This window comes from Ambystoma mexicanum, chromosome 11 (genome assembly GCF_040938575.1).
Source record: "Ambystoma mexicanum isolate Mex_15411 chromosome 11, UKY_AmexF1_1, whole genome shotgun sequence".
Classification (NCBI taxonomy): domain Eukaryota; kingdom Metazoa; phylum Chordata; class Amphibia; order Caudata; family Ambystomatidae; genus Ambystoma; species Ambystoma mexicanum.
In genome coordinates, this window is record NC_090934.1 from 172,993,052 (window position 1) to 173,010,785 (window position 17,734).

At 46.0% G+C, this 17,734-nt stretch overlaps 1 protein-coding gene across 1 annotated transcript in view; it reads left to right on the forward strand.

Annotated features, from left to right (window-relative positions):
- Positions 1–17,734, forward strand: part of MACO1 (macoilin 1) — a 539,166-nt gene that overhangs the window by 180,920 nt on the left and 340,512 nt on the right. Inside the window, exon 5 of the mRNA XM_069622729.1 lies at positions 13,831–14,009. Within this exon, the coding sequence (XP_069478830.1) occupies positions 13,831–14,009 (179 nt within the window). The remainder of the gene's footprint in view (positions 1–13,830; positions 14,010–17,734) is intronic.

Here is a 17,734-nt window from a genome sequence, read left to right on the forward strand (position 1 = left end):
GCAATTCCTGAACAGAATGTTCCAAAGTGTCCTGACGTTGTTACTTTTGATTTGTTTACTGCCCCTTTAAAAAGCATATAAGTTGAAAGTAATTGAGTTAGTATTGTTTTATTATTCCGAAACTGAATGAATGTGAAAGCTTACCAATAGGCTTTACTCATCTTGAATAGCTGATTGTCATTCTAAATGTGTCGCTTTAGGTTTTACTCACATTGACTGCACATTGCTGATCTAAATACTATGGTTTACTTTAAACCATAGTGTTGTGTTGGTTTTTATAATTGTGTTTATGGCTTATGAAATAGTACTTACCTTTCCAAATATGTATTTGCATACATGTATATAAAATACACTGTACAAATAATTGTTTCATTGTTTCTTTGGACCACATGTGTGCTACAGTTTCTTTGTACCTCCATCTCTCCCTCCTAAAATAAGCCTGGATGCTCTGTCAAGTTACCAAATATCTCAGGTGGTACATCCTTATACTAAGCGTTTGAGATACTGTATTGCCTCGGGTATAGTTTTATGAAGCCCTTAATTGAACTTTAGAAAAACTGTCCTAACACAGTCGCAATCAACCGGGGACTGGGACAATCTAGTGGTTGTTTCTTGCAAGGTGTTAAAAGCACTAAAGTGGTGGTGTCTTGCAAACCTGTGGAAAGGAATACCTTTTGTGGACCTACCATTGCAAGTGACACTAATACACGCATCATAGGCGTTGTGCTGGGCAGCTCACGGCCAATCGCTCACAGCACAGGCCAGTTGAACGCCTCAACTTGCACCCCTTGACATGAACATACTAGGACTAGTGGCTTGCCGCAGTTTCCAAACACTTCCTTTTCATTTGCTCTAATCAATACAACTATGCTTTAAATAAACAAACTGGGTTGAACACTCTCTAACCCTGACAGTTGTCTAGCAGATGCAACACTTTCCCCAGAGTTCAAAACTCTCCGTCCAAACCCATTAAAGTTTCAGGAGAACAAATGGAAACTCCACACGAACACTGGACAAATGTTCAAAAAGTGAAAACAACCTCGCATTTAATTTTTTGTAATGTGTACAAATGGAAAATGGCAAGTTTTGCATCCAGCTACCTGCTACTTTATGGATACATTTGTCAAGGTCATTTGCTTGGACTTTTCCACTCGATGTCCCCTCCTTACAAATTAATTCCAGGAGAGACCCTCATTACTCCAACGTGGTTGTTACCCGTGCCTCTTACGCATGGTCCTGTAACCACCAGTATAAGTGATCCCAGTACACAATCTGTTTGCGCAACAAAATCAACAGATCACACATCCACATGGTATGAATTTAGCAGCCTAGGTTGTGAAGTCTTAGTTTGGTCACTTAAACCAGCAATGCTATTTCAATAAATAAAGGATTCCTTATATGGTGCAAAAACAAGTTGATGACTACAATCAACTGCTCACCTGCCGACATCACCAACTACAGCCTGTACTTTTTTGGAGTCAGGCTTGGTATATGTTAGGGAGATTTATCCTTTTTGTGCTTCATCCCCTCTCCTAGCTAGACCCCTAGCACCTTTTGCTGGACTTCTGGAATGTTTTCTTTCAATCCTGATTGAGTGGACCCTTTTTTTAGAACTCTGTTTTACTACTGCGGCACACAGCTCCTTATGGGCAGTGTTGCTGGGGACCCTTGAGAGCCCCCCGGTCCTCCTGTGTAGTCTGAGAGATTGGCACACACCACCTTCAGTGGAGTGCCAAAGGGATATCTAGTATCCCCCTTCTCTCTACTCCGGTGACATTTTTTAGTTACATATACAATCTCCTAGTTATGGCTGGTGGCAGTGGACGTGTTCTACCAACTATTGTCATTTTTATACCGCAGACTATGTCCATAGCCTTGGTAGCGCACAATAGGGGCACCCAAGTACCAACCTGGGGCCTCCCTTCTTTTTTTGCTATTACTAGCGTGGTTGTCCTTTGGTAGCCCTTCTACCATTCTGGGAGGGGAGGTTAGTGTGTGTGTTTTGCCTTTGGCAGGAACCCTTGAGTATCCCCACCTAGGCTCCAGAGTGTCTGGGCAGGAAGTGGGGGAGGTGCCCCCCCCTGTCCTTTGTCTGCCAGATTTCCTGAACAGGACCAGCTCCCACAGGGGGGGGGGGGGTCTGACTGTTCTGATTGGAGAGCCAAACGGCTCTTTCTGTAAAATGCTGACGGAGATTGCAGAGGAGTGTTTGCTGAAACTGTATAAAAGGCGAGGCTTCTGGAGTGAAAAGCAAGTGGACCACCGGAAACTGAAGTAACCGAAGAAGACGACCAGAGATGCCTGCAGACCCTTTGCAACACTGTGAAACGACCACTGCTGTGTGACAGAGGAGCTCAGAAGAGGAAGACTCCTTCCCTTTGGCTGGTAGGAACACCCAGTCCCAAGACTAACTTTGAATTGCGCCATCTACCTAGGTCCTGGGGGTTTCCCGGGCTGCGGAACCCCAATACCAGGAGACCTGTTGCCCATTTCGAGTGCATTGTTGTGGAAAAGCCGAATATGTCCAAAGTTTGCTGAAACCCTAAGAACACTCCAGAGATCACATCCAACTCGCCCAGACCCCCTAACCAAAGTGCAGGACGGCAGGAAGCGAAGAAGATTGACCGGAAGATCTGTCCTTTGGTGCTGCAGAAAAGGTGCCAAAACTGCAGAGTGAACCAGTTGCTGAAAGTCGTGTCGCAGGTCCTCCCACGAGAGACTGCTGCTGAGATCCCGTCCATTGTCCTGACTTCAGTCATCAGACCAAGGGATCCGGAGATCTGGTCCAGAGCTGCAACATCGCGGAGCATCCAGCATAAACATTTTCTTCAAACCTAAGGTACTGTGGGAAAAGGTATTGCTTATCTGATTACAAGAAGTCGCTCCAGAGTGTTGGAATGCACCTAGAGGTGTCCAGAGTCACCCCCTTACCTCCTGACTCAAGCCGCTGCTTGTGTCCCTTTCAGTCCTTTTACAGGTCTCCCTTGTTAGTTGATAACTTGCTGCTTCTATAACACTAGAGACTATCCTAACCCATGCCCCTGGCCCTCACTGGCAAGTCAGCCTTCCAGTTAGGGCCAGGTCAAAGGCGTTAAAACCTCATCCAAGACTCTCTTGGAGTCAGTCCGGCGCCAGGGTCATAACCATCATGAAGACCAACATTAGAATGGCACTATTTACTTGGGACTATTTAACTTGGGGGGAGGGGGAGTTCAGCCAACATGGAGGCACACACATAGCTCAGTTACAGGAAACTGAGCTATGCGGTCTAGTCTTTTGGGTGTGGCAGGCCTGGGACTACTTTACCTGAGAATATTTAAACTGCACCCAAACAGCAGAACATGCTTTGCGTTATTCTGCTGTGGGCAGCGTAACGCTCACTGTGTCAAGTTCTTTGATGCCAGCTTACCTGAAACCAAGGACCTGCAGAGAGAGAAAGAACACACAACTTACCTTGAACAGTATCCTATCTTCAATCCATCGCCGACTTCAGTTCCACTCACCTGAAGGTACGAACTCCATCATCTGGCACCGCATGCATCCTGGAATACCATAACTTAGAAAGAAAGACTGCATGATGAAGAATCCACCTTTTACAATATTAAGGTGAGGAGAGGGCCCAAGGGGGAGGAAGGAGTTGAGGCTAAGGGAGGTGGGAAAACATAAAGACAATCTGGTATTGAATCCAGCTCTCCTATATTGCAGACCCATCTTTAACCAGAGGCCTTACCAAGGGACCGGGAGAGGGTCCAAATCATCCAACCAGGGCTGGGTGGCGACCCCGTGGATACCAGGTGAGTATTTCGAGGTGTTCTAGTGCAAACGTCTATAAAGTATTTAAAGTGATTCTGATGTGTATATATATTGTATAATCTTTATATATGAAGGTGTGCGTGTGTGTTTACACAAATCACACCGTTGAACCGACTGCTACTAAATTTAATTTTGCATGGATTCCTCTTTTGTCTGGGGCAAGATTGTAGTCTGTTTGGATGCAGAAAATTCACTCTGTAGACAGTCATTCACTGATGCTCACCCCGATTCACTACAGTAGGCACTAGAAGAAGGCAAAATTTGGAAAAGTGTCTGAACCAAAATGTTCGGTGTGTTGGTTATTCCTTTGAAATGTACTACTACTGTATACAGTTCGAAAGTGTTTATTAAAGCATTTTTAAATGGAATTTAAAAAAATTTGATCACACCACTCCAAATATGGGAAATTCTAAGGTTACAGTTAACTCTAGTTCATTCACAAGAAGAGAGCACCTTCAATCTTTCTTGGACATTTTTTCAAATGTGCTGAAGCCATTGAGTGACTGAAACATGCCGCACAAAAAACAATCCTCACTTGGAAAAGCTACATTTGATGCAAAGCAAAACATATCAAGAGCTTCTGAAACACAATAAAAAACAGCAGCACGACTTGCCAACCAGAAGACGCTTCTCCAGGGCACATGAGACACCACTCTATCGGGACACTGGCAACGCTGGGTACCTCAGCTAGTTTTATATATAAGTGTAAGAGCTTCATGTGCGTGTCTAGCTAAGGTTCATTGTTCTTTCCTACAGCTCACACCTTCCTCTTAAGATCAGCCTGACTGCTCTGCCACTCTACCAAGGTCCCGAGTTACAGACTGATACTAAGAGTTGGAGATCTACAAACGACTGGGATATCTTACAAGTCTTACTACCAGTGGTAGTTTCGGAAAACTCCCTTAACAGTATAATTAATTAAAAGTACATTCAGCCACTCTAGCAGCATATGCTACTGTGCAACATATTGTCCTGATGGAAAGTATGAGTGGTTAAAGCCTTCATGGGAAGGAGTAGGTACAAGTTTGCCTTCCTTCTAGCTATAGCCTCTTCAAGGAGAGTAAGCTGACTCCTTGCACTCTCGGTAGAACCTTTTGTTGCAATACAAAAAAAGGCGGCCTTTCTTGTTGTTTTGCCCAAAATGATTTTCTAAATGCTGTGTTGATCAGTCCATGGTTACCTGCCTTCTTCCAGGACCCTCTGCTCCAAGCGGAGAGTGCCCCTGCACACATGCACAAGTGTCTGCTAGGCAATCCTGTTCTGTTTAGATAACGCAGTCCCTGTGCAAATAGTCTGTTTTTTTGCAGCAGGATGGGCATGGTGTCTGGTTATTAGATTTACCATTGCAAGGTGGATTGTAGACTGTATTCAGACAGCTTTCATTCCTAATGCTCACTCAATAATAGGAACAGGAGCAACTTTTTCTTTCATTGCAAATGTTTCTAGATACTTTTTCTTTCATTGCAAATGTTTCTAGATACAATTTGCAACGTAGCCATTTAATACACATGTTCACAAGGCTCTATTTTGTAGACACAGAAGCACAATAGTCTTACAGGTGGGACAGCCTGTGCCTAAGCATTTATGTTCTACTGTTACTTCAACTCACCATAGTGTTCACTAGTCTCTACTAAGCATGCAGTCTAAACTGAGTCGCGAGTCTCGTAAGGCAGACTTCACTTACCCAGTAATTGTCTAAAAGCGATAAAAGATGCCAAGATAAGAGCAACCCATACTCCAAGAGATTTGTGCCTTGAAACCAAAACCAAAAGTAATCTAGACTGGCTAGTCTGTGTCACGGCTATTAGCCCTCTGAGTAATCTGATACAAAAAAACATCAAGAAACACTGGTATTTGGCAAAGAACCCAGTAACACTTGATAGAATACCATGTTTCGCATTCAAGAAGAACAAGAATCTGAAGGAATCGTTGGTTCACACTTTCGTGGAACCTAGCACATCCACTAATATCTTGTGGAATCTTCTGCCTGTTCAACGCCATTTCAAGTGTGGCAATTGTGGTGGCTGTACTCTCACTACACATACAACTTTTTGAGCACAAGAACATCAAGTGGACCCTTAGAGCCCACACCAATTGTAACACCAAATGTGTCATCTACATCATAGAATGCCCGTGTGGCACAATCGACCAAGACATCTCCAAAAAGGGAAAGCCGGATCCAGGATTTGAACAGAATCAACGCCGTCCAAAAGTAGAACTAAATCGATGGCCCTGGCTTCCGAAAGCCCTAACAGCGAAACAGATATGTTAGCAATCAACAGCAAGACGGAGAAACAAGGCTTGCTCCATTATGTCATCAAACATCGAAGACATTCCTGTCTAACTCTGGGCTCATGGAATACCCGAGGTTTCTCTCACTTGACAAACACCTCTGATATAAACCTCAGATTATTCAACATTTTGTGTCGGCAAGAAATATGGATTCTCAAAAAACCGACGATAGACTGCTTTGAGATTGCCTTCTCCCCAGCCCGGAGAGGAGCCACGGGTCGACCGAGGGCAGGCCTACTGACCGCAATTCGCATAGGGTCCAATCTCCAGCTGACCAATGTCATAAAAGAAGACCCCCACATCCTGGCTACCTTGATCCAACGACGCTTACTCCAATCGGGCACAAATCAACAGAAGAGCACAACTTACCTATTGGTAAACGTTTATTGGAACCCGAGGGAAACCCCAACAGAACTATTTCTCTCGAAGATCGAAAACCTGCTGGACGAATCAAGAAAGAATGATTCAATTGACAGCATAATTATTTGTGGTGACTTGAATGCCAAAATAGCATTAAAAAGAACTGAAAACTTATCGAGAAAATCTTTGCTTAACCCCAAGACAAACACTATCGCTACACCAGGAAACTTTGTACAGAGGAAAGAAATGGGCCAATTTGATATCTCGCGACCTACACAACACACTCTGAGAAAAACCACTGACCCGGTCATTCCGACCTAGGAACTAGCTGGACGACATGCCACCCTAGACCATGTATATCTCTCAAGAGATCTCCTGACACAGGTCACAGGTTTCGAGGTCACTCAACACTCCATAGTGACCATAACCTCTTGAAAACAACTTGGGCAATCGCCACCCCACTTCCTAGCGTCGGCTTGCGTGCATTTATGCCTACCAACATCGAGACCAATGCCAATGCTACACGCCTTAGACTGAAAGACTCAGCGATAACTGTACTTGCAGACAATTATTGTCAAGCAAAGACATTGACTAACCAAAAAGACGCCACAAGCCTTACAGGTTATCGTCCATTATTGCTACCTTACCAGGTGAAAAAAAAAATGGAGGCAAAACCCTGCACAAGACCCAGCATCACAATAACCTGGTTCTCAGAGAAAAAAGGCTCCGCATGAGACGAGCAAAAAGAAAGGCCTTACGATTCCCTTCTATCACTAACAGGGAGGAAGTGCGGATAACCACCAGCCGATAACAAGAACTGGTTAAAAGGCCATAAAATCCAACTATACCAGAAAGATTCTGAGCAAATGTTGAGAACCCTCAGTGGCAAGCAAACAGAGGTTTTTTGGTCACTGATATCATCCAAAGACTTCCCAACTCAAGACAATCTAACAACTAGTGTCTCAGAAGAGTCATGGATTACTCACTTTTCAGCTCTTTTTGATTTGCCACTGTACGCAACCGAATTGCGCGTTGGATCCATCAACAAATGGGACATAGAATGTAATCTATCAAGCATTGAAACCAAAATCAAAAAGCTTAAACCATCCCGAGCTCCCGGACCAGATGGGCTTTCCAACATTGATTTAAAAACGAACCCAGCGAGCTGGTTGATCTTTGTGGCCGAAATTTTCAAATCCTGCGCTTCAATGAGATCAATTCCCTTGTCTTGGAAGACCGCTAATGTAGTGCCGATTTTATAAAACGGGTGAAAGGGCGATCCTAACAACTATCGCCCCATCACACTACTTGACAGCATCGGAAAACGTTTTGGATCATTTCTTCTGGATAGTTTCAAGATCTGGGTCTCATCGGACGGCTGGGATCAATTCCAGACTGGCTTCAGAAAAAATCTAAGTACAACAGCTTACATACTTACCCTCAACATCTTCAAGGCCAGAGTTTTGGAAGGCACCCCTGCTTTGTTCCTGGCCTTTATCGACCTGTCCAAAGCATTCGACAAAGTCAACAGAGAAAAATTATGGCAAAAACGTGTCAACTGGAATTGTCCTCCCTCGCTGTTGGAACACATGCAAGAACTGTATCCCCAGACAACCATAAGAGTCCGACTCAACGGCACAGGCCACTCTCTACAACTATTACGACAAGCTGTGGAGTGAAGCAAGGATGCCCGCTGGCCCCGGTACTCTATAATGCCTACACAGGCGATTACCAACACTTCGAAAAAAGTGTCAAAGCATTTCCACCGACTTTCGGCACCAAAAAGGTCAGCAGGCTGCTTTACGCGGACAATATCCTTTTAATTGATCAAACTAAGATCGGGCTTCAGACAAAATTGGACAACCTGAACAAATATCTTAAAATCGACGATCTCGAAAGCAACACGATGAAGACCAAAGTGATGCAACTGGTCAAATCAGCCCGACGGAAAGCCAATGGTGCTTGGTTCCTTGACGGTGTTCGCTTGGAAGAAGTTGAAACCTTCATATATCTGTGTATTACCTTCAGCAACAAAAACAAAGAGCAACCAATGCAGGAAACCTTAGTCCTCAAAAAAAAACCTAACCAATCAAATGATCACGATGGAAAAAAAATGTGGTCGCTTTTCACTCAAAGCAGCAATCACCTTTTTATAAGACGAAAGTGGTTTCAGCCCTCACTTACGGAGTGGAAGCCATGCCAAACATCCCGGAAAAACATCTGGCCCAAACTGGAAGGCTTTCTTTGGAGAAAGTTACTCCGCCTCCCAGCCTCCACTCCAATGGCCCTGATAAGAAGAGAGCTCAGTCTTACCTCGCTCAAAGGTATGGTGTCCCTCAACAGTCTGATGCTTTACAGGAAAATAAGACCGTCCAAAGAAAAAATCTATACACTCATCCATGAAGAAATGGAGAAAGGCTCAAACAAAATGCTCCAAGCATGGACTAACAACCAAATTCTGGAAGAGATAGGAAGCACAGAAGAGGAACTCCTGACAATCCTACAAAAACCACAAAAAACTCAAAGAAACAGATTGGTGTGATAGACAAATGAAAGCGCTGAGCTATAAGTCTGTAGCTCATTTACCCCCCTTCGCACAAAAAATAAATGAGCCCATCAGTTACCTACTATTTCCAAACAATAAAAATTCGTTCAACTTTTCTGAGAGCAAGACTAAAAATCCTGAAAACAAACGAGGTACTAAGAATTCATGGTACAACAGAGACCAATTCTTGCCGCTTTTGTGCGACGCCGGGCACAATGGAAAGCTTGAAACACCTGATTCACGATTGCCCAGGTATAATCGCCAACAGAGAAATCCATCTTGGCCATCTATATTCAAAGTTCTCAAGGTTGGACGAAGATCACTGGTGGACGTTCTTGATGAATGGGCTAAGTCGAAGACCAGTCATCGCAATGGAAAATTTCCTGCATTCGCTTTCTTGGAAGGCGAAATACTAAAGGACCTAGCCCTCGCATACCAACCCAAAGAAATAGAGCGAAGAAACAACACAAAGCTAACGAGGAAATGTGCTCTTTTGTAAAAACTGTCGATACAGTTAAAACAAATAAAGAAAAAAAAAAAGAAAAAGAAAAATGCCTGTGTGGCCTACTCTATGTTGGAAGACCATTAGGGCAATCAAAATGAGAATATCTGAACATCGGTGATGGAACAAAATCCCGGACAAACCTCTGGTTGAACACTTCATCAAGAAAAGTCACAAGGACCCAGACCTTCGATGGTTTGTACTACAGAAACTCAAACCCACCAGAAGAGGAGACATGAACAAAACATTAACCCGCTGTCATGATCTCTGCTTCCAAAAGATCAGGACTTGCCCGACTCCCTTGGAAGCAGACCCATAGCCCCGGTTCCGAGTGCCAGCCAGTCCCAATTGGGACCTTTTGGACCTTGTCCTGGCGCCAGTGGCACCAGGCTCATAAAGATGCCCAGTCCCAGCGCTGGAAGCGCCGGGCTCATAATGCTTGGGTGGACTTACCTGCAGCAGACCATGCTGCTTACTTACCTGCCAGTTGAACCCCTGATCCTCTTCTGTTTGGGACTACTTTTCCTGTTGGGTGGGGCAGGAGCCACTCCCTAGGTTCAGAACACTGGAACTCTTCTGGAAAGCAGGAACTCTTTTCTTACCTAGGCGTGGCTGTGGAAGGAGACACCTAAGCACTACAGGAGGCTATTTAAACCACACCCGATGGATGAATCTTGCTTTGCGTTATTCTGCATTCTCTGCAGCAGAACGCTCATCGTGTCTTCTGCTTCTGATCCTGGGCCTAAGGGAACAAAGGCTTACCATCCTGGAATCCAGTCTTCAGCAGCACCTGTAAAGACAAAGAAAGAACAGGTTAGCACTACGGTCTTCAGTGGCAGCGCATCTCTTACCTGGTCCATCGGCTGTCACCAACACCTTGCGCTGCATTCCGGCATCTGAAATACAAAAGCTTACCAGCTCTTCGCACGCTCCGGAGGCCTTCGGCGCTGCATCCCGCATCTGAAAGACAAAAGAAGGTGCGTTTAAAGACATTGGGCAACTTTATTACTCACGTGCCATTACTCCTTCCCACGCCGAATCCAGTGGGTATTCCAGCACCCTTCAGCTTCTCTAAAGCTCCGAACTTGTACCTGCAAGATAAAAGGGACAGTTAGTGCGCATCGTGAAGCAGGCTACAAGCGCTTACTTACGTGCTTCCAGGCGCTTCTATTCCTCACGCGGGTTCGATACTCAACTCTCATCAGCCCGCCATCCGCCATCGCCGGAACCCTGCAAAACAAGGGATATCATTACAAAAGACTGTTGACATTTGAAGTGCCCAGAACTTACCGTTCGTGCAGTTAACGACGGACAGCAGTCCTCTGAGGTCAAGAGGCCTGCACCCTTATCCAGTGAAGAAACTGGTTACGGCACCCTGCCCCGAGGCAGATGGAGAGCTCGGCGTTCACTTACCTAAGGTGAGGGCGTTAACCTTTGGGGTTCTACAGGAGAAGAGAAAGGGAAGAGGAGAGAGGCACCCAATAACCCCAGTTCATTAATCCCATATTTTCTATCTGCAGACATCTTAATCTTCAAGTCAGACATACAGTGCACAGAGGTCCAGCCCAAACAGCCAACCGTGTGTTACACATCACCTTTGAAGATACGGCATTCACCCAGTCAAGACCGGCGCCTCTGCGGGAATCAGGTGAGCGTTACACCCAATTAGAGCAAAAATGGGTACATAAGTTGAATACAGTTAAGGAGGGATTAAACATCTCAGTCAAAAGGAAATCCTTTTTGTAATGCTTTCCGCTATACAAGGGGTGAAGCGCCCAATTAGGCCGAGATTACCGGACAAGGGATCATCATGGCCTAGCGTGTGTATCCCGTGGGTAATAACTTAATTCCTGCAGTAGCCAGTTGCAACATACAAACGAGATCCTTTCCACAACCTGAGGATGACCGGGTGACCAACCACCACGTAATTTCAGATATCATGTACTACTAAATACGGGTTCTGTATTCAAGCACTAAGTCTGAAACTTGTATATTATGTGTCTCGTTGAAGAGCACTCAATTATGCTGTAGCAACATTTATGAATGCTTTAATATGATTGCGAATGTTACTGTGACATTAACACCATGATGATAGATACATGTTCTCTCACATGCCCTGTAGGTTCCATCAAAAGCCAGCATATTTTGTTTTGAATTCCACTACTAGCTAGTACTACTCAGTCTTGACCGTTTTTTCTAAAGGACACATAATGTCCCCCACCCCCACGATAACGCCATATAATCATTTGATCAAGGGGTAGCCGATACGTTGCCATGGCCATGTTCTGTAATCCGGTGGACTATCGCCACCTTTTTTCAACAATAAGATGAAATTAAGTTGTAAATTAATAAAAATTCAAAATACTCCAAGCTGGACCTCATAGAATGCAGTCTGCTCTGGACCAGAGCGCCATGGTTGGACTTTTCCAGCATGGCTATTGCCCCTAAGCAGGCCCTTTTAGAAGCCACCAGGGCTCTGTCCGACCCTTTATATTGTAGGTCCGCGTAATAGACCCCTAGGTTTGTACTCCTATCGTAAAAATTTTTTCAAAAATATTCGCATTCATTTTTTCAAATAACGCCACCATGACAACCAACTTTAAACAATGGAACTATGACCACTATCCCTGAATATGATCAAGGCCACCCCTAAATGATTTGAATTCATTTAAGAGTGGACCGAACAGTCCACATTCACTATCCGACATTGGTGCCACGTAGGCGTTTCCAAAATTGCCACTGCTATACAAACCGCCGTGGCCATGACAACTGCTTCCCTCTCTTGGAGAAGCCAGCTGCAGTCGGAGGAATCTGATTCAATGGGATAGGTATGTTATATCCTAGTCAGTCTAATTGACCCAAAACACAAGTTCGAGCATCGAAATGCCACAGACTAATGAGATCCCCCGTTCTGTTTCTACAATTCAGGAACCTGCAAGCACGGGGATCCATACACGCGTACATTAGACACTCTCCCCAGCAGCTAGCACCATCCAGCTGTCCGTGCCGCAGGCACCCATTAAATTTAAAAATTCGAACACCCAGCGACCAGGTAAACCTGCGCCTGTCTCTGTTGGTTGGGTTTTCCGAGGCATTAACAAACCACAACGTTTAGAAAAATCTTTGACTTGTACTATTTTTACAGGCGTCCCCGCCAAACACCAAGTTTGTAGTCCTGCTGCAACCAGACAGGTAAGCAGCTTATGCAATTATACAAGGATTCCGATTCCGATATACTGAAACTAAGTTAATTGCTACAGATTGGCTCTGTACTGTTGCCCAGTTGGCGATGCAAAGACAGCAAATTGATTCAAGGTGTCCGCTTCTAAAGCTCCCCGTGTTCAAGCCCTGAGCAGACACGGTAAGCACCGTGAGTTGAACCAAGACAAGTGCTCACATTGAACACATTCTGTGTGTATAATGAAATGCATTGAACACTATGCCACTTAAGCCCAACCCCTCATTGTGCTTCATTTATTTTAACAGCACACGCAGAACACACAGACGCCGCAGTCTTTGTCCTGACGAAGGACCCATAAGAAAGGATAATATAGGTATCCCAGAAGGGCTGAAACACTGTGGTTTAGACCCCCACTCTTTTGTCAGTGTTGCAATACATTCACTGTCTTTTTGCTTGTAACTGTGTTCACCTGTATTTCATGTTATACCTGTTCACTTGTTATGATCCTTGTCTCAATGAGCTGTGAAAGTAGGATGTGTACGTTCCCAAGTCATGTATCCTGGGGATATATTTATTGCAATTCATTTTGTCTTGCCAAATATAATATTGCTGCTCTGTGTTGTCTCCCAGGAGACAGTTGCATATAATTGTTTCAAAATACAATAAAAAAATGGAAGGGTCGTGATCATTCTGTCATTATTTGTTTATCCCTGTGTGCCTAAAAGTGTTGGTGGTTTAGTGTTCTTCTCTACCGACCCGTTCAATTGTGTTTTCTATAATGGGAAATATGAACATAGTTTTACTTGGTGTGCCATGAATAATATCTGATCGTTATCCGCAGGATTTCCATTGACATCCAGGCGAAGGTTGTGTGCTCTAATGTGAAATGCATTAATCACAGCTTGGTTTAAACCCATACCAATTACTCTTATTATTCAATTTCAGTACCTGGCAGGCTTGCAAACCTTTCTTACATTGATGTGATTGTGTTCAAAGGTGACTGTCAAAAAACACACTGTACATAAAATCAGGGTTCAGGAATATGTTGTGATTCTAAGGGACTCATTTCCATACGTTGAAACAATAACTATACTTGTTTAATACACCATTGTAAATATGCTGTTATTGTCTCCCTAGTATTGGGTATCCTGTTGTGACTTTGGGCTTTGGCTTCAAAAGTTATGTCAGCTACAAAATGCGTTTAAGAAAACAAAAAGAGGTACAGAAAGAAAATGAGTTTTATATGCAGCTCCTTCAGCAAGCCCTACCTCCAGAGCAGCAGATGCTACAGAGGCAGGAGCGGGAAGCGGAAGAAGGTAGGTTGCTTATTTATCTTTCTTGCACTTGCTCATACCTTGCTGCAACTAGGTCGAATATTTCTCCAGAATTACACTGATCTCTACCCATGCACTGCACAATGTAGCTGTGAAAGAGCCTGATGTGCCACGTGTAAACCAGCAGCATAAATTGTAACGCACCAGTCCCCCGGATGTTTGTAACTATTGGGATCCTGAAGTTGAGGTTTACAGGACATTGAAATTGGAATAGTTTATAGTCCAGATTAAATTAAAAGCATTAATTTGACACCAAGGTTGCTGAACAGATTGAGTTTCAATCCTGTTAATGTTTGGTCTGAAGGCTCTATCCCAGCTTTGGCCAATGACTGTTTAATGTATATTTATGTTTAGGTATGTCTTGTCCTCTTCCCCCAGGCTCCTGGGATATATATACTAAGAACTGAGCATTTCTTGAAAAGACTAGGAAAAGGGAATTAAAGCATGTGCGTTTCCCTGCCGCTGTCCCTTGTTATGTACTCCTTCCCTTTTATTTATCTCCAAAGCAAAGAAGGTAATGCGGAATTGGGGTGCGGGAGGGGTGGAAGTAATTCCGCCGATTATGCAAAGTACATTTGCCTAATGACTTTAGAGTGGTGCATTTGTTCCTAGTCCTCACTATCCCACTTTTCCCCTAATCGCATGAAACGACATCCTTTAGTATGGCGCAGTTAGATTCCGAAAGTGAATAAAATATAAATGCGTCCATATTATCCTTGAAAAACGCTGATAATCCTTTTTTCGAGGGGATTGATTCCTGCGACGTATTCCACATCTGACAGGTAATCACCACAGCTGAGCTGCTTCGGAAAATTTTCTGCATCCTGTGTCGATGACGTCGATACCATGTCCTCGAGGGCCTCCGTCGAGCCGACGTCACCGGATATTATAAGTAGGACGCACACCGCCCATAGCCTCAGTTCAGTTTTTTCCGTGAACGTGTTGGCTTATGAATCTCGGCACGCCTCGGTTCTTCTGATTTCTATCGGTTCTTCAAACTTGGTTGTTTGTGAAGTATCATGTCTTCGTCCTCTACCCCACGGTCGGGCTTCAAGAATTGTCGGGACTGCGGTTCCAAGATGTTGCTTACGGACCCGCACAACGTCTGCCTCTGGTGCCTGGGCGAGGACCATGCCACCGTTGACTGTGATGAATGCCAGTCTTTGACGTCGTAGGCCTTGCGGGAGCGGAAGAAGAAGCTATCTGTAGGAAGGGTTTCCAAACCCCGAAAGTCAAAGTCCGCTGGGCTTTCGACCGTCGATTCGAGGGGCGACTCTCCGTGTCAGCGTAAATCCAGAGGGTCTCGGTCCCGGAGTGGTTCCCGCCATTTCTGTTTCTTCTAGGCACTCGCGAAAGCGCCGTCACCGGTCGCATTCCTCATCCGAGGATTCCGCCAGACGGCTGGTAGCTTGTCCTACCAAGCATTCCTCTCCTGCGGAATGGGACGCATTTCGTAAGGAAATGATGGCGATTTTCGAATCACAGGGCTCCGTTCCGTCCGCACCTTCGAGAGAAGCTGGCAAGGAACGCGCTAGGGCCACCGCTCACACGCCTTTGGGCTCGGGCGGTCGGCGTGATCATCGGGAACCGTCGAGGTCCCGATCGGACAAGATAGATCGCTCTAGCCATGCCCGCTCCATGTCCCGGTCCTCGACGCCCTCGAGGCCGTCGGGGCCTGTGAGGTCTTCTAAGAAGAGGTTGAAGCCATCGGCGCCATGTCAGTCGAGGGACTCTCGAGGCTTTGCCTGTGAGGAAGTCTGAGGCCGTCGAAGGACTTGCTCGGGGCTCCGGCCTCGAGGCCTCTGTCGAAGCCATCGGTGCCTCGTTCGACCCCCGATTCCGTCGACGCCCTCAACTCCTTTTGTGGAGGCTTTACCGGAGGTACCCCGTGCATCGGTGGAAACTCCGAGGAAGGCCCTGAGGAAGTCAGTGAGGCCTGGATTTGATCCTTTTTCTGTGCCCTCATCCAGGGATTTATTCCAGCCTCTGGATTACATCTCTGAGGTGGATGAAGGGTCTGATGAAGGTTTGGTTCCTGAGGAGGTTCCTGACGAACTGTTGTCTTGTCATAGCCAGTTGGAAGACCTGGGTCAGTCTTTGCACGACGCCAGTGGTCTGGACACCTATCCGGAGGTTGAGTTCAGTAGGCCTGGCATGAACGCTGAGTCTTCATACTGGCGTCACATGTCGAGGGTGACGGAGTACTGAGGGTGGTCTGCGCCACCAGTGGATTTTCTGCAGGATAACCTAACAGATATCTTTGACCAAGGTCCACCCACTGTCCTGGTGCTACCATTTCATATGGCCTTACAGAGAAGGGTGGTGGCGTCTTGGACTGCTCCGGGGAGTCTCCCGGCAGTGAGCAAGTCGTTGCCGAAAAAATGCCGTTCAGCCAGTGGCGCGACCCCTGCTACTTGACTACGCACCCCACTCCGGAGAGTTTGGTGGTGCAGGTGGGTATGGCCCCAGCAAAGCAGGCGGCGTACCCTACAATCCCTCCTGATACGGACGACAACCGCTTTGACAGTTGGGCGAAGAAGGTATTTTCTTCTGGGGGTATGGCTTTACACGCAGCCAACTCCGTTTGTGCCCTTGCAAGATTCACGCACACACTGTGGAATTGTATGTCTTTGGCGGCTGAACATATTCCCGAAGGGGAGGAACGGGATGGTTTTCTTGCCCTCGTTCAGGATGGCAAGGATGCCATGTGTGAATCTGTGCAGTCTGGTCTGGACATGGCAGACTGTCAGCCGGTCCATGGCGGCGAGCACCGTGATGCGCAGATTTGCGTGGTTGCGGAAGTCAGGGTTTGCTCCTGACGTACAAGCCTGGCTTCTCAACATGCCCTTTGACGATGTACATCTTTTTGGCAGCAAGACTGACGAGAGCCTTGAAAGGTTGCAGACCTCCAAAGCTGCAGCGAAGTCGTTGAGTGCTGCGGTTCGCCAACCTCCACCTTTTCGTCCTAGGGGACAGCAATGGAGGGGAGGTTCCTTTCGATACTACTCTTCCTTTGGTAGATCGAGGGGAGCTGCAAATCAAAGGGGCCATCGTAGGAGTACCAGAGGTGGAAAACAAGGTACTTGAGGCGCCAAAGCCGCTCGGGCAGTTGCCTCTTTGCCCTCTGGCACTGCCACAGCCGTTTCAGCTCAGTCATGAGGTCATGTCCCATGGTACGCCGGTTGGGGGAAGGCTGGCGCAGCATCTTGTAGAATGGTGTGCCATTACATCAGATGTGTGGGTTCTGGAGATCATAGCCCACGGCTAGTGTCTTCCTTTCCGGCAGAGGTCTCAGGACAATCCACCAGGGAATCTCTCTTTGAAGAATCCGAATCCGCTCCTTGCGCAGGAAATCAAATCCCTGCTGGAGAAAGGCGCCATAGAACTGGTGCCTGTAGCAGAGAGGAACAAGGGATGGTATTCCCCATATTCTATTGATTCTGAAAAAAGTTGTGGGATTGAGACCCATCATGGACTTGCGTGGTTTGAACAAGCTCGTCAGGAAGGACAAGTTCAAGATGGTGACTCTTTCTCAAGTCCTCCAGGCCCTTCAACTTCAGGACTGGTTGGTGTCTCGACCTCAAGGACGCTTATTTTCATGTGCCAATTCATCCCAAGCACAAGAGGTACCTGAGGTTCGCAGTTGGCGACTTGCATTTTCAGTTTCGGGTCCTGTCGTTCGGATTGACCTCCGCCCGAGGGTCTTC